At 41.9% G+C, this 22,594-nt stretch overlaps 1 protein-coding gene across 3 annotated transcripts in view; it reads left to right on the top strand.

The window, feature by feature from the left end:
* ERICH1 (glutamate rich 1) overlaps nucleotides 1–22,594 on the top strand; it is a 109,503-nt gene that overhangs the window by 73,470 nt on the left and 13,439 nt on the right. For all 3 annotated transcript variants that reach the window (XM_073336183.1, XM_073336185.1, XM_073336184.1), the window contains one exon: nucleotides 21,395–21,769. In XM_073336183.1, coding sequence (XP_073192284.1) covers nucleotides 21,395–21,769 — 375 coding nt within the window. The remainder of the gene's footprint in view (nucleotides 1–21,394; nucleotides 21,770–22,594) is intronic.

The raw sequence follows: 22,594 nt of genomic DNA, 5'->3' as shown, positions 1-22,594 counted from the left end.
TCTGTACTGTAAAGGAATGTTGAAAGTACGCAATTCTGATAAATCTTGAGTTTGGTTTTGGTGGTGTATTTTGATGATTTCCAGACTGTATTTAAGCTCCTGAAGGTGTTCCTGGCTGTATTGATTTTGATCCAGATGTCCTGGCTTGTTCGACCATCCTTTTAAAGGTCATGATATCTGTCTTATTGAGATTGATTTTCAGTCCAGTTTTCTGGGTGAATGCATTGAGTCGAGTTGTTTTTTCTTGTATATGGTGTTGGGTATGTGGTAGGAAAGCCAAGTGAGATCATCTGCAAAGTCCAGGTCTTCAAGGGATGAGAAGGGTGTCCATTTAATCCCTCTTGGCATGTCTTCTGTTGTACGCTGCATTACCCAGTCAATGGCAATGTTGAAGAGGATTGCAGACATGACACACCCCTGATGTACTCATGTTTTGACTTCAAAACTGAGCTCACTGTGATCAGCACTGCATGTAAAATTGAAATAAAAGCTTTTGATGGTGTTGATTATACGGAGAGGGATTTCATGTGCCCACAGAATGAGCCATAGGCTGGTCCTGTGAAAGCTATCAAAAGCCTTCTCAAAGTTTATGAAGTTTATGTAGAGCTGCTGTTGCCATTCTAAGCATTGTTCTTTTACACACAGCTTCATTCTAAGCATTACTTATCTGTAATAACTAAAATACTTCTCCATATGTTAATCTAAGCAAAGCTTTAATGTGTAACTGACTTGAATGTGCAATAGTGTGACTGGTAACAGTTCTATTCCTCTAGTTCAGCGGTGGCCAACCTGTGGCTCCGGAGCTGCATGTGGCTTTTCAGAGTTAATATGCAGTTCCTTGCCTAGGCACTGACTCCAGGGCTGAAGCTACAGATGCTAACTTTCCAGTGTCCCGGGAGGTGCTCACTGCTCAACCCCCTGCTCTGCCCCAGGCCCTGCCCCCACTCCACCCCTTCCCCCAAGCCTGCCATGCCCTTGCTCCTTCCCCTCCCTCACAGAGCCTCCTGTGCATGCGAAGCAGCTGATTGCGACAGGCAGGAGGCGTTGGGGGCTGGAGGGTGGGACCTGATGGGGGGCTGTTGACGTATTACTATGGCTCCTTGGCAATTACATTGGTAAATTCTGGCTCCTTCTCAGGTTCAGGTTGGCCACCCCTGCTCTAGCTCCATAGCTACAGTATTTTTGTGCTTTTTAAAATTCTTTTTAGCACTAGTTTAAATATGCACATATCAAAATGAAACAGTCCTTGCTGAAATATCATGGGTTGTGTAAACTTTCAGTGTATCATGTGTCTTTTTAGGTCAAATATATGGAAATTTTGTAATATACTTTCCTTCTTTTAAAGGTACAATACAGACTATATAGGAAAACCCACTTATAGTGAAACTGCGCATTTCCACCATGTGAATTCTGTTGGTGAACCTGATCTGTTGGTTTTTGTGCTGTCATATAGCTTGTTAGTACAATGGAAGCCCTCTTTTAGCAGCGAGAGCACAAGATGATGAAAAAGGGACAGTTGCTTGCCTGGTGTCATGAGTAGTATGTCTTTCTTTCAGTGACTGAGAGAAGTTGAGCACTATAATTTACAACCTCCTTTGTTCTTGTCTCGTCCCAGCTGCATAGCCAACCTAGGGGGAAGCATATCTGCTTTTTCTCTCCATCAGCTGGCCCTCATTCTCAGTCATGGCCATACTAAGGTCAGTGATATTGCTGCTGTCTCCAGGGAGCTCACAGCCACACACTGCAGTGAATCACTCGGGTCACTTGCTTGCACGATTTTTCAGGAGGTACATACACTCCAGCATGTAACATAGTCCCATAGGCACAGGCCTTGACAAACTCAAATCTCTCCCCCACTCAAGCTCTGAAGCGTGTGCGCTCATCTGAACGTATTGGTAAATCTCACGCCGACCACGTATACATGTCAAGCTGGCTCAGCTGATGTGGAGAGAGTATTTTCAAAATTCGGCTACATCCAAAACTGGGAGAACGAAAAGATTGCTTCGAGCCTGCACTTCGCAGGGCTTTTGGAAATTGCACTGAAAGACTTCGCGTAAGCTAGTGAACGTTTATAAATATTTTAAAATATTGGGCCCAATTATTAAATGTAAATATTTATAGGCTAATAGTTTTAAGTCTACAAAAGTAAACTGTTTATTCAAATGAAAAGGTTTATTTGGGGATTAGAAATATATTGTTTTCTTAAACTCAGAGGTGGCATTGTGTTTTGAGTTCTGTCTTAGTTCTGCAGCAAACCACATTGTATTCCATTCATCAAAGCATTAATTTACTGCATACTTTTTCCCTATCCTTCCGTCCACCAAAATAAACCCCAGTATTTACCCAGAAAAATTAATCGTTTTTTGAACCAATTTTCAGCTGTTTTTGTTGTTGTTGTAATAAACATTCATAAATCCCTGGGGGAAAATTAAATTAAATAAAAACTGAACATGAAAGGCCCTATGAATATTGTACTTGTGTTTTAAAAAAATCAATCCTTTTATTTATTTAAAAATATATACATCCAGTAGACTGGCCGTATATCCTCATATATAAAATTAAAAAAAAAAAAAGGTGAATGTCACAAGAAACTGAATCCTTTTCACCTCCCAAGTCTCTACAAAAATTTAAAACTGAAAAAAAAAGCAATTTTTTATCCCCTGCATAATTTACCTTTAAAACTCACTGCTACAGCTGTTTTTGAGGCAAGAGTTTAGCAGAATTAAAAACATGATTAGATGTGTGGATGGGAACATCCACAATTACAAGAGATGAATAAAATGTATAAGGTATATAAAACTTTATTATAGAAGCACCTTGGCTGGCTTCCATCAGAGCAAGGATACCACTAGATGGACCACTGGTCTGAGCTAGATGGACCATTGGTCTAATCTGCTATAACAGTTCTTACTTTTTTAAGCTTAAAAAAGTCTACAATAAATCAAAAACAGAAGTGAATTCTAGTGAAAGACCGCTTCAGTGATAGCACCATGGGGCAGCTCTTCATCTGGTGTAAAATGGTCATAGTTTCTTTGACTTCAATGGAGTTACAACCATTTATACCAACTGAAGATCTGTTCCCATGTCTCCAGCTCCTCACAACTAAGCCAAGAGCCTCAGGATATGTCATCTGCCTCTGTGTTACAGCAGAAGAGAATTAGTCTCTGAGGTCACCAGAATCCCACCCATGCAAGGCTCCCTTTCCATGTAAACAGTAAGGTAAGGTGGTACAAATACTGTCTTGTTTGCAAAGCCTTCTGTGCAGATGTTTCACTACTGTATGTCTACAGTCACTGATTCTTAAAAACTTCCTAGGATCTGGCTGCCCTAAATTGTCAGATTTGAGTTGTGCAATTTAAGTGCAGTGCGAATAAACGCTTTCTCAAAAATAGATGTCAGTCAAATCAGAGAGACAAGAGGGTGTAAGTGGAGTCACAAGGCGTAAAAAGCTTTGTTCTCTAAGAAGATCCCAGGCTCTGGAAATTGTCAGATTAAAATGTTTGGCACAAAGCCATTGCAGATACAACAGCACATCAGTAATGTGATTTGTAACCCTAGCACCACTCTGAACATGTGTAGCTTCGTTGAAAATCAAGTTAGAGGTGCCCTACTTGAGTTGTGATGAAGTCCTGACAGTTCTGAATATCATACTACTGGAGCAATTCTGAAAGTCTTCATATTTTCTGGAAATCAGGAAACCCCTACACTTTTCATTCCAGTGTTGAAAGAATAATGTCAAATGATAAACAAGAAGGAAAAAGGACTCCAAGATGTTTGGGCAGGGATAGGACAACAGACACCTCCTACAATGTGTTAAATTGGGGTGTTAAATTGCTGGGATTTTTTTAAATGTTTTAACAATATTGATCATCAGCTTATTTGTAATGTCCCATACTTCTACTCACCACTGGAACAGTAAAACAGTAATGTAACTGGGTGACATCAGCAAAAAATGCCCACGCTTATTTTAATGGTGAATAATGAATGATAGAGGTAGCATATAAATGCTAACAAACTCGTATAGCAAAGGGGAATTCCAAATCTAGTAACAGAGATCGGATGAGAAGCTACCCATAGAAACTAACAATCTATAAGCAGATAAGGTGAGAAGGAGGTCAGAACAGTGTCAGCCAAATTTACTTGCTGTCACAATCACTACATCAGTCTGTTGTGGCACACAGTATTAAACATTGCTGAAAGGTCAGGAAGGATGAAAGAGAGAGAGTTCCCTTCTCACTATGTTAAGTAACACACTTGTAAGCTGCCATAAGGCAATCTTGACACTGGGTGCAGACCTCCAGCCACCTAACTACATTCTGTATTTTTGTACCTAATGTAGATAACAGACTGCTTATTAATGATTCACCAATATAGATAATGAAAACTTCATCCGTTTCTCAGTTTGGCATTTAGGTAAATAAAGGTATAAAACACATGAAGACTGCCTGGTTCCCCATTCATGTCCTTATATTTTGATATTGTACAATAAATGATGCAAGGTAAAGGTTTTATATCTTCTAAATAATGGACTTTGGCAGTTGTAATTTGATACCAATCAAATACTGTAATCCACCATAATCCAAAAGGATTGATGGGTAAATGCTAGAAGAAACACTCTGGTCTGCTGTCTTGGTGTATCGAGATCAAATCATCTTTCAGTTTTTGGCTGTCTTTGACCATTTTCTGTTTGTTTTCAGATTGGAAGAAATCTGACTAAAATTAAACCAGAGGAATTGTGATTTCCTCTGAAGCTTGTGTTCTTCCCTATCACTAAAGAAGTCTTTACGATTAACTAACTGCATACTGAATGGTACACACAATGAGAGAATCAGATCTAGCTCAAGGTACTCCCTACAAAATGCATGCTTCCCAAGCTACACACACACATACAGTAAAACATTTAAGAAAATTAGATCCTTGTTTCTCTGGTACCAAATCTTCTCACATATCAGTGTCTGTCACCCCAAATCTCCAGCTCTGTGTGTGCAAATATGGAGAGGAAGAATGGACTGAGACTTGGGAGGGCTGGGTTCCATTCTCAGCTCTACCCCTGACTTCCTGTCTGATCTTGAGCAAGTCAATCAGGGTCTGATCATATGCCCATTGATGTTAATGACAAACCTGCCATTGGCTTCAGTGGTGAGAGATCAAGGGCCAAATTCACAAAGATACTTAGGCAATGAGTCTTTTCTCAAAGCCACTGCTTAGCTGTTGCCTAAGTTTCTGCTGGTAGGCATGCACAAAGCTGCCTAAGTCCTGACGCTCACCCACAGCCAACAAGCGGCTCAGAGCTCTGGAAAAACCAGGCCGTGACGCAGGATTCTTAAATTAGTCATTCCACCTGCCCATCTTGTCTGCGGGCTCTGATTCCCTCCTAATGGGGATAACAATATTTCCTTAAATCATGAGCCAGCTGGGAGAATAAATTAATTCATTAAAGCTTGTGAAGTATTCAGATATTTCAGTAATTGGCACTTTATAAATACCTATGTAGACAGAATATCAGAAAAGTGAAAAGAATTACTGTGCATGCTTGTAAAAATTATATGGCCAGTGATAGTTGAAATTGTATGAAGTGAAAAAGATGACACATTTTCAGTCTATAAAGATGCTGGGCAATGCTCCAGCAAATAACAAAAGCAATAGCATCACCACTAATCTTGGTTTATGGTGTTAAATATGTAATGTGAAAAGCTTTATTTTGGATGCAGATGCCGTATTTTTGGGCTTATATGAAGTATAATGTCAAGTGCAGAGAGGTTTGTGTATTTTTCCTTATTACAGCAGGGATCTTATTTCACTGATGGTGCCATATCACTGAACTGAGATAATAAACTCCATGTCCTTTGTGTTTAAAGGAAGAGGTGCTGAGCAACCCCAGCTCCCCCTGAAGTAAATGGGAGTTAAGGGTGCACTGCACGTGGCAGACTCAAGACCCGTAGGTCAAAACTTCCAAGAAACTGCTAACTTTAGGTGCTTCTGTGTTTGGATGCCCAACCTTGGGACTAATTTTTCAAAGTACTGAGCACTCCCAACTCCAGATCACCACAGTAGCATTTTACACGGGGTATTTATGGTATATCCCTGACTAGAATCCACATATTTGTTAAAATAATTTGTTGTTTAAAAAAATTACAAATGTGTACATTTCATAACAAATTTAAATCAATGGGGAAGTTTCTTGAGCCGGATCCTCAGTTGCTTGTAAATTAACATAGGTCTGTTGACATAAATTGGTGCTATGCCAGTTTACACCACTGGAGGACCTGTCCAGGATGTTCTTCATTCCGTTTCTCAGAATACACCTGGGGTGTAGTTAATGTAGCATTGTGCCTCCTCATCCATGTCTTAGGGCATGTTTACACTTACCTCTGGAGCGATCGATCCACCAGGGGTCTACTAGATGCGATAAATCGACCACCGAGTGCTCTCCCGTCAACTCCGGTACTCCACCGGAGCGAGAAGCATAGGCAGAGTCGATGGGGGAGTGGCAGCAGTCGACTTACCGCAGTGAAGACACCGCGGTAAGTAATTCTAAGTATGTCGACTTCAGCTACGCTATTTTCGTAGCTGAAGTTGCATAACTTAGACCGATTTAACTCCCCCCCTGCCCCCCAGGCCTTATTGCTTACATTAAGAAGTTTCTAACTTAACTATACGTTTTAAGCCATTTAATAAACAAAATGAACTTTGAATATCCAGTGTTAGGAAATAGCTGGCACCTTGAAGCATACCTGTTTTCATCCACTATTTTATGTGTGTACAAATTTTAATCTAAATCTGAATTAACAGTACAAAACAACCCCTCTGGAGGAGATACTGAAAAATAAAAATACTCCAAAGCTTTGCATTCCTTATAATACTTCATTAGACTTCATTCTCCACTCTTTTAAAAATGGCTATACTGGCAGCTAAAAATTACTAATTGTAGCCTTAGGAACTACATCATAAACAAGGTTACACCATAACTAACAATCAGGCATGCTGTCAGAAATTTAAAAAATCAGTAGAGTTTAGTACAATGCAGTAAATTAAAGAAGATTTTAAAATATTTAAATATCTGATAAGCATGTTAACTAAAATAGATAAGTTAGGGCAGAGTTTCCGTGTTCATCTGTATCATTTTGGTCTTTCAGAAGTCCATTTTCAAATTGCAACTAAATTTCTGTTCTTCATACTATTAATTGTTAGGAATTAAAATAAATATCACATTTTTTCCCATTAAATCACTTGTCGTTTAATAGTCTGTAATTGATTAGTCCAAATTAGGCCTTATAGCCTACATCAATTTATCGTGACTAACTGAAAATGCAGATTTTAAATGCTGCTTAAGTGTTTTAATATTCTGGCTTTTCTCATAACTTCTGTTTTATTTTTCTGAGGAAATGGGAGCCCTTTGGGTTCTTTAAACTTACAATTCATTGAAGACCAAATCTGAAAAAATGATTGTGAAGACGACTCTGTGAAATGTTAATCTGTGGCCTACAAAACTAGAAGAAAATTAGATTGATTGTATTGAAAATGTGTGGTTTGAAATGTTTAAAATGTCTTCAGTTTTATTCATATAAATTATGGGGGGGGGGGAACTCCCAGCAACCACACAAACCTGATGATACTTTCAGTTCAAATACAAGAACACAATCTTATTAAGAAAAGAATCTCCCTGTTTAACAGCAATTAAGCTCTGCAGCTGCTAAGTTGTAAAAGTTCCGTGGGCACTCACAGCTTGGTACCTTTACAGCATTTCTGATTCAGTAGCCCTAAAAAAAGGATAATAATTGTCATAGAAACCTGGCTTTAACTTTCATTGCCAATTCTCCCCAGATTGTGAATCTTTAGATCTGCCTACTTTTTTTGCTCTAAGAGTCTGTCTTCACCACAAATTAAGGTGTAATTGTAACATGGGTAGGCAAATCCATGCTAGCTTTGATCTAGTTAGCAAGGATAACAATAGCAGTGAAGACGTGGCGGCACAGCACAGACTAACAACCCAACTAAGTATTCAGGATCTTAGGTAGGCTTCTACTGGGGCTGCTAGCCTGTGCTGAAATCTGTGCCACCATGTCACTATGGACCACTCTCATTACAACTACAAAAGTTATTTTTCCTCCCTTGGTATCCTACTGTTAATTGAATTGTCTCGTTAGACTGACCTCACACTTGGTAAGGCAACTCCCATCTTTTCATGTACTTATACCTGCTCCTGTATTTTCCACTCCATGCATCTGATGAAGTGGGTTCTAGCCCATGAAAGCTTATGCCCAAATAAATGTGTTGGTCTCTAAGGTGCCACAAGGACTCCTCGTTGTTTTTGCATGTCTTCAGTACTATCGTTATCTGTGCTAGCTACAGGAAAGTTAGCACAAGTATGCCAACCTATGCTACAGTTACACCTTCAACTTGCAGTGTAGACATCCCCTTTTTGTCAAAATAGTCATTACAAATGGTGTTGGGGAACTCCAATGAGAAAATGTAGGAAGTGCTGGTTAAAGTCTAAATGTGAAGGTGGCTGACTGAAAGGTCCTGGTTGGAAGTCAGTCAAGAAAAGTCAAAATGCATAAAATGGAATTTAAAGTAAAAATTGATAGAGATCATTAAGCATTCAAGATACTTATGTTTAAAAAACAAGCCATTGAGTTGTCATAGCTCCAAGAGCCATTCCTATTTTTTTAATTGTATTATTTATATTATTGTAGCACCTAGGAGCTCTAATCGTGCGCTAGGACTCCTTTGTGCCAGGCACTGTATAAATACAGAGGAAAAATACATTCCCTCCCCGAAAGAGCTTACAATCTAAGTGTAAGCCAAGAGATAACAGATGGAGACAGACTGACAGGAGACTACAAGGAGACGATGAGGCCGGCATTGGTCAGCATGATAGGCTGTTGTCTCTGCACCCCAGCAGCCTAACTGTTGTCAGATTTTTGTAGGCATCATGGCAAAAGAGAGTTTTGAATGAGGATAATGAATTTGTTTTGTGGATGTTTATAGGGTGCTCCTCCCAAGAGTGAGGAGCAACATGGGAGAAAGCATAAAGGTGCTTGTCTGAAAATGTAACAAGTGGGTGACAGAGGCTGGCATCCTGGGCTGATTGGAGATGGGAATCAACGTCTCAATAGCAAATGAGCAATGATAGGTAGAGTTGGGGAATGGGGATAGCCTACGATGGGCTTTTGAAAGTAAGACAAGCAGTTTATGTTTGATGCGATGGAGAAGGGGAAGCCTGTGGAGAGTTGCAAAAAGAGGGGTGACACGGTCAAAGTGACAGGTTAGGAAAAAGATCTTTGCAGCAGCATTTTGAATGGATCTGACTGGGGCAAGACTGTATATGTGAAGGCCAGAGTAAAGGATGTGTAGTAATCAAGACTTGAGGTAATCAGATCTTGGATGCAAGTTTTAGCTGAGTGGATGGATAAAGAAAGGCCATGTCTTAGAGATGTTATTCAGAAAGAATCTACAAGATTTAGAGGTAGCCTGGTTATGAGGACCTAGAGCAGCATTTCTCAAATGCAGCCACCAGCAGATTTTTTGGGGGCCATGACAGCCTACAAAGTATAGGCAGAGATTATGGGGGGGGCAAAGTAGTGACCACTACCTGCAGGGTCCAGCTGTTGCTCCTGAATAGCTGTTACTAAGGGCAGTGAGATGCGCTACCTTAGTGTTTGTGCTGACACTGCCAGCAGGGGTCAGTGCCCTCACTGCACAGCCTCCTCAGGGGCTCCGGGCATCGCCCCTGGAGACACACAGGGACGGCGTGCAAGGTGTCGGAGGCAGCTCTTGTTGGGCAGTTCCCCCACTCCCACCCGGCCAGGACACAGGAGCCTGAGACTCCGCAGTCAGCAGGTGAATTCCTTATCCAAGTTCCCTGGGGCAGGCTCTTGCTGAAGGGCCACGGGAGGCGGGGACAGAGAGACAGGTTTGTCAGAGCAGCCCCCAGTAAAAGATGGTGGCCACACTCTGAGGCCTCCAAAAAATTTGTTGTGAGAACCTCTGACCTAGAGAGAGATCTGAGTTGAAGATGGCACCCAGATTATAGATCTGGCTGACAAGCAGGGTGGTGATGTTGTCCACAGTGACTGAGTGAAGAAGCTTTCTGTAACCACATGTCCCTATGTAAAGTACCAGCACTCCTGATCGCAAATCTATTGAAGTCGGTAGGATTCAAGATGCTTTGGATTGGGGCTTTCATGTATTGGGTATAGATATCACTAGGGAAAACAAATTCATTAGTAGGAGCTCTCTGCAGCCTGTGGATTACTGCAGCCCATGTCTGCATGAAGTAAGAACATAACATGAACTGAGCTGAAACTAGACAAATTCAAATTAGAAATAGGACACAGTTTTAGCAGTGAGGATGATTAACCATTCGAAGAAACTACCAAGGGAAGTTGACATCAAGAGATAGAGAATTGTCTTCATATCGAGGTGGGGAATATATTCAGATATCGTTCTGAATATATGCTTTAGTCAAACATACAAATTATTGGGCTCAATACCAGGGTAACTGGGTGAAATTTAGTGGCCTGTGATATACAGGAGTTGAAACTAGATCAGAGGTCGGCAACCTTTCAGAAGTGGTGTGCCGAGTCTTCATTTATTCACTTTAATTTAAGGTTTCGCATGCCAGTAATACATTTTAACGTTTTTTAGAAGGTCTCTCTCTCTGTCTGTATATTATATAACTAAACTATTGATGTATGTAAGGTAAACAAGGTTTTCAAAATGTTTAAGAAGCTTCATTTAAAATTAAATTAAAATACTGATCTTACGCCGCCGGCCCACTCAGCCCGCTGCCAACCTGGGGTTCCATTCACCTAGGCCGGCAGTGGGCTGAGAGGGGCCTGCGGCTGGGACCCTGGCTGGCAAGGGGCTGGCAGCCAGAACCCCAGACCAGCAGCGGGCTGAGTGGGGCCAGGGGCCGGGACCCCAGACCGGCAGACTGCCGGTCTGGGGTTCCATCCCCGCTGGCTCCTGCCAGCCAGGGTCCCGGCTGCCGGCCCCGCTCAGCCCGCTGCCGGTCTGGCATCCCGGCCCTGCCCACGTAGAGTGGGTACCTACCTTCTCCCTGATTCTAGCCCATTCTCTTCCTCTCTCTTTGCACTGGGCTGAGGGTGGGAGTACACAGGGCTGGGGGTGAAGGAGCAGGCTGGGGGTTGAAGTGTAGGGTCTGACCAGGAGCTAAAATGAGGGAGGGGGCTTAGGGTTGGGGCAGGAGGTTTGAGTGATTGGAGTGCTTACCTGGGCAGCTCCCATTTGGTGCAAGGGGTGCAGGTAGAAATGGGGTGGGGTGTAGGAGCTCCTGTTTGGTGCTCACGGTGGGGGTGAGAATATGGGGGGTGCAAGAGTCCGGGCATGCGGTGTGGGGGGGCTGGGTATGTGTGGGGGTGCTGGAGTCAAGGCTGGGGTCGTCGGGGATGCAGGGGTCAGGGCAGAGGGCTGGGAGTGTATGAGCAGGGTACAGGAGTCAGGGCAGAGGGCGTGTGAGGGGGGTTCAGGAGTCAGGGCATGGAGTGTGGAGGACTGAATTTATGGGGGGGGTGCTGGAGTCAGGGCTGGGATCATGGTATGCAGGGGTCAGGGCAGGATGCTGGGGGGTGTGTGAGGGGGGTGCAGGGGTCAGAGCAGAGGGCTGGCGGTGTGGGCTGGGGTCGTGGGGGTGCTCCCAGCCCCTTGTCTAGAGCAGCTCATGGCAAGGGTCTGGAGGGGATATGTCCCGATTCCACCCACCTTCCCCAAGGCCCTGTCCCCACCTCTTCTCCACCTCCTCCCCGGAGCGCTCTTGCTGCTCCCTCTCCCTCGCAAGGGCCATCAGCTGATCGGCAGCAGGGAGGGAGAGGAGGAAGGGCAGGCAGGTAGCACGGCAGGGGGAGGGGGAGCTTGCCTGCCCTGCAGCAGCAGCTGGCAGTAACAAGCTTCTTCACCCTGCCCCTGTGTGGGGGGCGGAGAAGAGCAGGCCAGGGTGGGCAGGATTTTTAACGACATGCTGCTGCCTGCCAGGGTTTGGCAGCGGGCGCTGAGCGGGGCCGGCGGCTGGGATCCGGTAGGCAGCAGCATGCCATTAAAAATCGGCTCACATGCCGTCTTTGGCACGCGTGCCAGATGTTGCTGACCCCTGAACTAGATGATCTACTGGTCCCTTTTGGCCTTCAGCGCTATAAAACTGTGAAGAATGTCTGGTGGAGGCCTACTCAATCTTTTAGGATGGAAAAGTCAGTTTGTCATAGAGAGTTGAGATTTTTACTTTATTATTGTTCGGTTTGTTTTACAGGAGTGCTAAGATATAATGGTCCTTGCCGTGTAGAGCTGATAGTCTTTTGTTGTCGTCTTCAGCACCAACAAAATTACATATGAGTAAAACCATTACAGCTGCATTTTCTGTGTTTCAGAAAATGAAGAGACTAGAAATACCAAAGTCTAGCGCTATGCTCTTGAGATCTTTTCAGAATTGTTATGATTTCCCATGCACCATAAGTCTTAATGCATTTGCTAGCCACTGTTTTTTCTCTCTTGGACCAGTTACAGCCTGCTGATATAATTTAAGTTACACCAAAAATAGCATATTTTTTCTCTCTCAAACAACCTAAACCAAAGTGAAATTCATCTTCAGTGACTGCTTGGTGCGCCATGGAAAAATATGTAGTGACAGGGAGGGAAAAAAGAGCTTAAAACACATGGAAAATACGGAGACAACTGATTTCATTTGAACAGAAGATAAATGCTGTTCTCTGAATATAAATACCACAGACATCTTCCAAAAAGCCCATTGTGTGAGCTAGAAAGTCCCTGAGCAAATATGGTAAAGTTGACTGCTGCAGTTGAGGTATCCAATGCATTTTAAAAGAATCTTTTTGTAAACCTGTTATGTACAAGAACTATATTTCTTCAGACATTACACTTGACTCTTTATCTTTCCCCATCTCTACTTTTTTTGTACATAGCTATCTTTTGGGGGATAAGTAGTAAGAAAAATCACAGTACCCACTTGAGTTTGTGTTGAACCATGTCCAGCTTTGTCTTCCATGTCATAGTCTTCTATGCCCTTGTTATCACCATGTTGTACTGCACACTACTTTGAAAACCACTAGGAAGCTTCAGCTAGTGAAGAACACAGCAACCTTCCTGCTGTCTAGATTGGGTCAACATTAGCACACTGTAGGGGAGATTTTCAAAGGCACATAGGATTTCCAGTGGGAGGTGGGCATGTACCTATTCTTTGTGCCTTTAAAAAAATCTCTTAATCTGTGCTCTGTGCACTGCACTGTCTTTCTGTCAGTTTGGGGTGCTATTGATTCTAATCTGTAAAGGTCTTCTGGCCTGATTTTCAGAAGTGGTGAGCATCCACAACTTGAATTCAAGTTAGTGGGAACTGCGGGTGCTCAGTGCCCTAAAAATCTGGCCCTATGTGGTGTAGAACCCATCTACCTTAGGCACCATCTCTTTCCCTAGTGACTGAAGCCAGCTACTGTGCATTTACTCAGTCTCCATGTGGGAGTGAAAGTTAAGTGTTTCAGTGGAGATTATTTAGATGCGTTGATTCACCAGAGACAGTTTGCTGGCATTAAGGTGGCAGTACGAGACACATCTTTTCAGTTGCTGTCAATGAATTTCTCCTTATGGTTGGGCCAGGGGGAAGACACAGAAATGGGGAGTATTTGTCAGGCCTAGTGTGTACAGTTGAAATGCAAGTTTGTATTTAATTGTGTCATGTGGCCAGATGCCATGGGGATCGATGCATAAGAATATCAATTAATGTCAGTATGCAAGAGAAAAGCATTACTATTTAAAATCATTTCTATTTTTCCATGAAGACCTAAACTGGGCTTCAAATGTATGAATATTATATAAATGATCCATTCATCCTAATGAATATTAATGATCTGACCCCTTTATTTCAGACAGGAGCAGTGTTTATGATGTCTTTATGATTGTATTCCATTTAACTACACATTTAACATGTTCTTATTAGAATTGCTTATACAATATACATTCTTAGAACATACTAATATCTCAGAAATAACAGACTTCTTGAATCAATAGCAAGAAGTTATTATTAGAGCAAAATTTATGTCACTTGAATTTTTCAAAGAATCCAAGTAGCTCTACAAACTGATATATGGTGCAACGGATCAATCAAAATTAATTTACAGTGGAATCTCACAAATTTGAATATGTATTGCAAGCTGGTGAGTTTTGCTAATTAGGAGAGGTCAGATTCTAATATGTTGGACTCATCTTAAATAGTAGTATCTTACTTCTCAGAGAGCCCCTTTGAAATCAGTCAGTAAGTAAAGATGGCAAAATTTGACCCTAAATTTCTCATGTATGGGATCAATGCATGTGATATGACACATCCTGATGGGCAAGCAAGGAGTATAAAGACATAAGCATTCTTATACTGCAGTGATCCAAAAACTTTTTCTGTCATACCCCCCATTACCCATAATGGTACCTGTCCGTGTCCCCCCTGGGAACCATGGTTGGGAGCTGGGGCCAAAAGCAGGGCTACGGTTGGGAGCCAGGGCCAGGTGTGGTGCCACGGCTGGGGCCCGCGGTAAGGGCTGGGAGCCCTGGTCAGTGTTGCAGCTGGGGATGGGAGTGGAGCCGCAATGGGGACCGGGAGTGGGGCAGGAGGCCACAGCTGGGGCTGGAGGCAGAGTGGGACTGGGTGGCCCTCCCTCTTCGCCCCCTGTGGGGGCTGGCCCAGGCCCCTCTGTGCCCTTACGAACATACTTCTGCACCCCACAGTTTGGAGACCACTGCTATACTGGAACAGGCCAATAGTTCATAAGCACAGTAACAATACCTAGGACCAGATGCTTCAGTGAAGGTGAAAGAAAACTTGTGGTGGCAGTTGTGGGCTAATGTTTCCCTCAGACAGAGATTCTTCCTAACCCCAACAGCTGTTAGAGGCTGGCTTATACCCTCAGCCTGAGGGCCTATATAATGTCCAATACTCTTATTTATTTTTTAATATTTCTATTATATAATATAACTCGATATTTCTGTTGTTCTTGCTGTCCATATAAATAGCTAATCTTTTTTTAATCTTTGCAAGGTCATGGCCTCAATATTGTCTTGTGTCAATGAGTTCCACAGGCCCACAGTGCATTTTATGGAAAAAAATATTTACTTTTCTCCGTTCTGAATTTCTCATCTTTCAAGTTCATTGAATGTTCCCTTGTTCTTGTATTATGTAACATGATTTTTCTTCTCCCTATAATTCCTTTATTTCATATATTTTTATCATAGCCTCTCTTATTCATCTGGGCTGTAATATAAATAGTCCCACTCTTTTCAGTCTCTCTCCAGATTTTTCCATTCTCTTAATTGTTTTTGTTGCTATTTCCTAACTCCCATCTATTCTGCTATATTCTAGTGAAAATGGGGTGACAAGAACTGAACATACTAATGCAGAAAAGGAAGTGATATTGATTTATACAATGGCTTTATACTATTTTCTTTACTATTATTGTGAGAGAGCTTTCCCTTCACCTTCTCCCCTGGTTCTTGTCATGCAGACAGAAAGCAGAAGACCAGGAGTCCGAAGTGTAGACAATGCAATGTTTATTGGGGTTAGTTTCCAGCAAACATGTTCCATAACTCTGACGCTGCAGAGCCTTGTTTTCCAGTGTCTCATCCCCTGCTCCTCAGAAGGCATCATTATACCGGAAATGCATGCCCACAGCCCCACCCCTTACAATTTAGGGTCATGTTGCATTTTGGGTTCTTCATCCCACATCTTCTTTTACCCCATGGGAGGGGTAAGGAGTGAGGTTGTGCTCTGGTCATTAACGGGCATTTCTTTGGTCTTGTAGTGTTTTATACCTTCCCCCTTTTGCCCCTCCCGACTGGTTGCTTGATTTTTGCCTTGAGATAGGGGTTGAGGCAATCTGAAAGTGTGCTCTGAGTAACATTTTAACTGCTTTTATCTATTCCCATTGTACTAACAGATCCATCTGACTAGGCAGAAGCAACATCACAGTGTCTTTGTCCTTTGTTTACACATAGATTCATAGATAGATTCATAGATATTTAGGCCAGAAGGGACCATTATGATCATCTAGTCTGACCTCCTGCACAATGCAGGCCACAGAATTTCACCCACCATTCCTAAAAAAAGACCTCACACCTATATCTGTGCTATTGAAGTCCTCAAATTGTAGTTTGAAGACCTCAAGGAGCAGAGAATCCTCCAGCAAGTGACCCGTGCCCCATGCTACAGAGGAAGGCGAAAAACCTCCAGGGCCTTCCAATCTGCCCTGGAGGAAAATTCCTTCCCGACCCCAAATATGGCGATCAGCTAAACCCTGAGCATATGGGCAAGATTCATCAGCCAGATACTACAGAAAATTCTTTCCCGGGTAACTTGGATCTTACCCCATCTAAAAACCCATCACAGGCCATTGGGCCTATTTACCATGACTATTTAATTACCAAAACCATGTTATCCCATCATACCATCTCCTCCATAAACTTATCGAGTTTAATCTTAAAGCAAGATAGATCTTTTGCCCCCACTACTTCCCTCGGAAGGCTATTCCAAAACTTCACTCCTCTGATGGTTAGAAACCTTCGTCTAATTTCTAATCTAAATTTCCTAGTGGCCAGTTTATATCCATTTGTTCTTGTGTCCACATTGGTACTGAGTTTAAATAATTCCTCTCCCTCTCTGGTATTTATCCCTCTGATATATTTATAGAGAGCAATCATATCTCCCCTCAACCTTCTTTTAGTTAGGCTAAACAAGCCAAGCTCCCTGAGTCTCCTTTCATAAGACAAGTTTTCCATTCCTCGGATCATCCTAGTAGCCCTTCTCTGTACCTGTTCCAGTTTGAATTCATCCTTCTTAAACATGGGAGACCAGAACTGCACACAGTATTCCAGGTGAGGTCTCACCAGTGCCTTATATAACGGTACTAAAACCTCCTTATCCCTACTGGAAATACCTCTCCTGATGGATCCCAAGACGACATTAGCTTTTTTCACAGCCATATCACATTGGCAGCTCATAGTCATCCTATGATCAACCAATACTCCAAGGTCCTTTTCCTCCTCCGTTACTTCTAGTTGATGCGTCCCTAGCTTATAACTAAAATTCTTGTTATTAATCCCTAAATGCATGACCTTACACTTCTCACTATTAAATTTCATCCTATTCCTATTACTCCAGTTTACAAGGTCATCCAGATCCTCCTGTAGGGTATCCCTGTCCTTCTCTAAATTAGCAATACCTCCCAGCTTTGTATCATCTGCAAACTTTATTAGCACACTCCCACTTTTTGTGCCCAGGTCAGTAATAAAAAGATTAAATAAGATTGGTCCCAAAACTGATCCTTGAGGAACTCCACTGGTAACCTCCCTCCAACTTGACAGTTCACCTTTCAGTAGGACCCGTTGTAGTCTCCCCTTTAACCAATTCCCTATCCACCTTTCAATTTTCCTATTGATGCCCATCTTATCCAATTTAACTAATAATTCCCCATGTGGCACAGTATCAAACGCCTTACTAAAATCTAAGTAAATTAGATCCACTGCGTTTCCTTTATCTAAAAAATCTGTTACTCTCTCAAAGAAGGAGATCAGGTTGGTTTGGCACGATCTACCTTTTGTAAAACCATGTTGTATTTTGTCCCATTTACCATTGACTTCAATGTCCTTAACTACCTTCTCCTTCAAAATTTTTTCCAAGACCTTGCATACTACAGATGTCAAACTAACAGGCCTATAATTACTTGGATCACTTTTTTTCCCTTTCTTAAAAATAGGAACTATGTTAGCAATTCTCCAATCATACGGTACAACCCCTGAGTTTACAGATTCATTAAAAATTCTTGCTAATGGGCTTGCAATTTCTTGTGCCAATTCTTTTAATATTCTTGGATGAAGATTATCTGGGCCCCCCGATTTAGTCCCATTAAGCTGTTTGAGTTTCGCTTCTACCTCAGATATGGTGATGTCTACCTCCATATCCTCATTCCCATTTATCATGCTACCATTATCCCTAAGATCCTCTTTAGTCTTATTAAAGACTGAGGCAAAGTATTTGTTTAGATATTGGGCCATGCCTAGATTATCCTTGACCTCCACTCCATCCTCAGTTTTTAGCGGTCCCACTTCTTCTTTCTTTGTTTTCTTCCTATTTATATGACTATAGAACCTTTTACTATTGGTTTTAATTCCCTTTGCAAGGTCCAACTCTACTTGACTTTTAGCCTGTCTCACTTTATCCCTACATATTCTGACCTCAATAAGGTAGCTTTCCTTACTGATCCCTCCCTTCTTCCACTCCCTATATGCTTTCTGCTTTTTCTTAATTACCTCTCTAAGATGCTTGCTCATCCAGCTTGGTCTACAACTCCTGCCTATGAATTTTTTCCCCTTTCTTGGGATGCAGGCTTCCGATAGCTTCTGCAGCTTTAATTTAAAATAATCCCAGGCCTCCTCTACCTTTAAACCCATAAATTCTTCAGTCCAATCCACTTCCCTAACTAATTTCCTTAATTTTTGAAAGTCAGCCCTTTTGAAATCAAAAACCCTAGTTGCAGATTTATTTTTGTTAATCCTTCCATTCAGTTTGAACTGAATTAGCTCATGATCACTTGAGCCAAGATTATCCCCTACAACCATTTCCTCTATGAGGTCCTCATTACTCACCAAGACCAAATCTAAAATGGCATCCCCTCTAGTCGGTTCAGCAACTTCTTGGTATAAGAGTATCAAAAGACTAGGCTATCAATCCCAGGCTAACAAACAGACCTATATGCTAACAATTATCTATCCCATTTCTTATCCATCCTAACATTCTTATTTATTTATTTTTATCAGTGATGCACACTGAGCAAAGATCTTCATTGAGCTGTCCACACTGATGACCAGGTCTTTTTCTTCAGTTGATACAGTCCATTAAGAGCCTAGTATTGAGTTTTTCAAATTATTCCCTCCTGCTGTGTGCATTACTTTGCATTTATCAACACTGATTTTTTTCTGCCATTGAGCGTCATATCAGTGGTACAATATCTGATTGGCCAGCAGGGAGTACCATGGAGTAATCAAACAAAGTGGCAAGTTCTTTTGTGAACTCTAATACCAGAAAAATGTAGAAACACTGTAAGATGTTCAGAAAAGACCCACAAGAAATGACTAGAGGACAGGAAGCTTAACTTAAGAAAGATGAAGAGAACTAAGTACACCTTATAAAAATGCTGCCTCTGCTTCTGCTCTAACTTACACTGGTGTAAATCAGGTGTGACTCCATTGAAATCAATGGAAGTACACCATTGGGGAGCCAGTATACATGAGAAGAATCAGTTCATTCTGCCTGCTCACCCTGCTGTCTCCAGACCTCCTGCTGTCCTGAGCTACAAAGGATAGGAAAACCTTTGGACTTGACTCAAAATTTCTATTATCTTAAGCCCTTTCCTCCCTTTTGAGACATTTTCTTGGCAGTTTCAAGCCTTTTGGGGGTGCCTTGCTCCACGGTATGAAATTGTTGCCCTGAGCCTTAGTGGTCTCAGGCTGTCTTAAAAATGTCTTGGAGCATTTGGCAGCTGAAACAGGTTACAGATGCTTTCATGAGCCGAAACTGATGTGCTTATGTAAAGAGACGGTTAAGTAATCTCAGAGAAGAAAAGTTATCAAATTTTACCATAGGATTTACTTATTATTACCAACTTAATCCAGTCAAGGCCAATGTAGATCTTAAAATGCAACATTGGTGCTTTGTTTATATTTTCTTCCCCCATTCATCCCTGCCTTTAGCTCTCATATTTTACTCCACCAGCACTACAGACTGTATTTTTCCTACATCCCATATGTCAAAATCCTACATAAAGATGTTTAGCTCAAATGTCATGCATGTGAAATGCTCCACAGCCTCCTTCATAGAAGGTATCAAAAATGTCTTTGCAGTGAGTCATCCATAGCTAAAGAGGAATTGAGGGTTGTAAAAGAGAGAAAGTGGCTAGAGCTAACTGAGTTCGAGACAGAAGAGTCGAATGAAAGCACAAATGAAAAGTCCCCAATTACTGAGAAAATAGAGGCCAAGATTGGAGGGCCAGACAAATTGTGGATGTCAGAGGCAAGCGGACAAAGTGTGCAGAGCAACCAAGAGTGTGGACCTGATTCACTAGCATAACACTGGTGTAATGATGTAGAGAAACTCTTTGATTTCAACAGAGTAACACTGGTGTAAAACTAGCTTACAGAGAATCAGAACCTGTGTTTTCAGTTGAATTCAGAATGTGAAGATAAAGGATAATAAGGATTAAGTGGTCTTGCTTTCTGAAGTGAGACAGTAGAATGGCAGCAGTGTTCAGGGCCCCCTGAAGTTTGAGAGTAAGGATGTCATTAGACCATAAAAGAGAATTGCAGTTAATTAGACAGAAAAATATTTTAGGCATAAATAAGGATTTCAGCAGCAGTACAGTCAACGTTAGGGTGGATTTTGGCAATCTTCTGTGGGTAGTAACAGGCAAGACTTGCATTCTGAGGAGATGTGTGGGAGAGGAGGCAAGTTCGGTGTTATGGATGATGTCAGAGTTCTGGTTTGGGTACAAAGCTAAGCTCTGAATAAAGGAGCATGAAAGCCAAAGGAGGGACTTCATCCCCTTGACATTTCAGCCTTTTAAAAAATGAAACAGTCAGGAAGTTATGGTGTTATAGCCAGGGAATGACAGACAAGAGAGGCAGTGAGAGAGATCAGCAATTGTGAGTCAAGGGCATTGTTACCTTAAATGTCTTTCCCCATAAAGGTGATGTCCAAGGCCAAAGCTATCAGTGGTGTAAATGGAGAAGAGGAAAGAGCCAAAGACTGAGAACTAAGTTGTGCCTTTCAGGCACAGCCCTACAGTTGGAACATACAGGAGGCTCCATCAATCATTTTTAGGATATTGCACACAATGCTCTTCTGTGCTTGATCAGCTCCACTAGCTGGTGTTCAGATGGGTGGGGTCTTGGCTCTGTTATCAGCCACCAGTGGTAGCCTAGCAGAAGCTTCACCATCGTTATGTTGTGCCCCCATGCGTGGCGAGGGTGGGATGCTTTTTTGTCCTCTTCCCTGAGTAGGGCCATACTTAATATGGCCATGAGTCTTAAGGCCTTTCATACCAATGGGATGAAAAGAAGTCTCCATCAGCAGTGGAAGGGGAGAGACACTGGCCTTCCTGTCTGATGCATTCAAGGAGATGTTTGCAGTGTTGTTGTAGCTCTGTTAGTCCCAGGATATTAGAAAGACAAAGTGGGTAAGGCCATTTCTTTTTCTGGACCAATTGGACTCAAGAAGTGTGATACGTAATACTGAAAGCCACACTGAGGAAAGAGAGTAAGATTAGGGGTATCTATATATGTCAGAATTTGGGGGGGGGAAGTGGTTAATATCCCTCTTTTAAACCTACAGTGGAGGATTCTTGCGGACAACCCAAGAGAAAGCGCATTCGAAGGACGAAACGAAAGAACAGTGTTGGAAATCCTGATAATTTACATGGAGAACAAACAGAATCTGGGAAGCATGAGACTCTGTTTCAAGATAATTTACAGCTGCAGCAGACAGATGGCAGAAAAATAAGCAAAAACAAAAAGAGGAAAATGAAAAAGAAACGACAAAAAGAAAAGATGAGAGCAGCTGGCTTGCTAACAAAAACCACTGGTGTGGATTTTACGTATCAGCCTGAGAAGGACAACAGTGAAGGAGCAGACTTTAAAGACGTATATGAAAAAGCAGATGGCATTCTGGACTTCTTGCAGGCAACACAAGAAATCTATTTTGCTGACAGTATGTATCAACCTTTTTTTCCAGTAACAATAACAGCTTGAAATTAGGGAAAAATACGCTTATTATTTCTATATAAAATGGGCTATATCCATTGCTAGTATAACTGCATTGAAGTCAGTAAGGGTTGCAAGTGCTTAGCACTTCTAAAACTCAGTTCCCTTTTTTAGGTCTCTAAATATGCAAGTAGGTGCACAGATGTAAAAGATGAGATCTCTGGTTCCCCATCTTTAAAATGTGTATAATATTTTGTCATGCATTTTGTGAACCTTCGGTAAAAAGTGCTAAATCATCCAAATTGTTTTTTTTTTCTTCTGTGAATCAACATCCAGATGAATTGCTTGATGTCAGAAACATTCAAATTACAGAAGTAATTGCTGTTCTAATCTGAGTTTTCTTGTCCTTATTTTCCAACCTCCCCTCCCCCTTCTCCTCCTCCCCCTTCTCCAGTGTCTGATTCATTTGTTTCAGAGTAGCAGCCGTGTTAGTCTGTATCTGCAAAAAGAACAGGAGTCCTTGTGGCACCTTAGAGACTAACGCATTTATTTGCGCATAAGCTTTCGTGAGCTAAAACCCACTTCATCGGATGCATGTAGTGGAAAATACAGTAGGAAGATATCTATATCTATATATAGCTCTATATATAGATATATACATAGAGAACATGAAACAATGGATGTTATCATACACACTATAATGAGAGTGATCAGTTAAGGTGAGCTATTACCAGCAGGAGGGGGCGGGGGAGAAAAACCCTTTTGTAGTGATAATCAAGATGGGCTATTTCCCACAGTTGACAAGAACTTGTGAGGAACAGAATGGGGGAAA

Source organism: Lepidochelys kempii, chromosome 3 (genome assembly GCF_965140265.1).
Source record: "Lepidochelys kempii isolate rLepKem1 chromosome 3, rLepKem1.hap2, whole genome shotgun sequence".
NCBI lineage: Eukaryota > Metazoa > Chordata > Testudines > Cheloniidae > Lepidochelys > Lepidochelys kempii.
The sequence above is the reverse complement of the archived record's forward strand: the minus strand, read 5'-3'. Positions and strand labels throughout refer to the sequence as shown.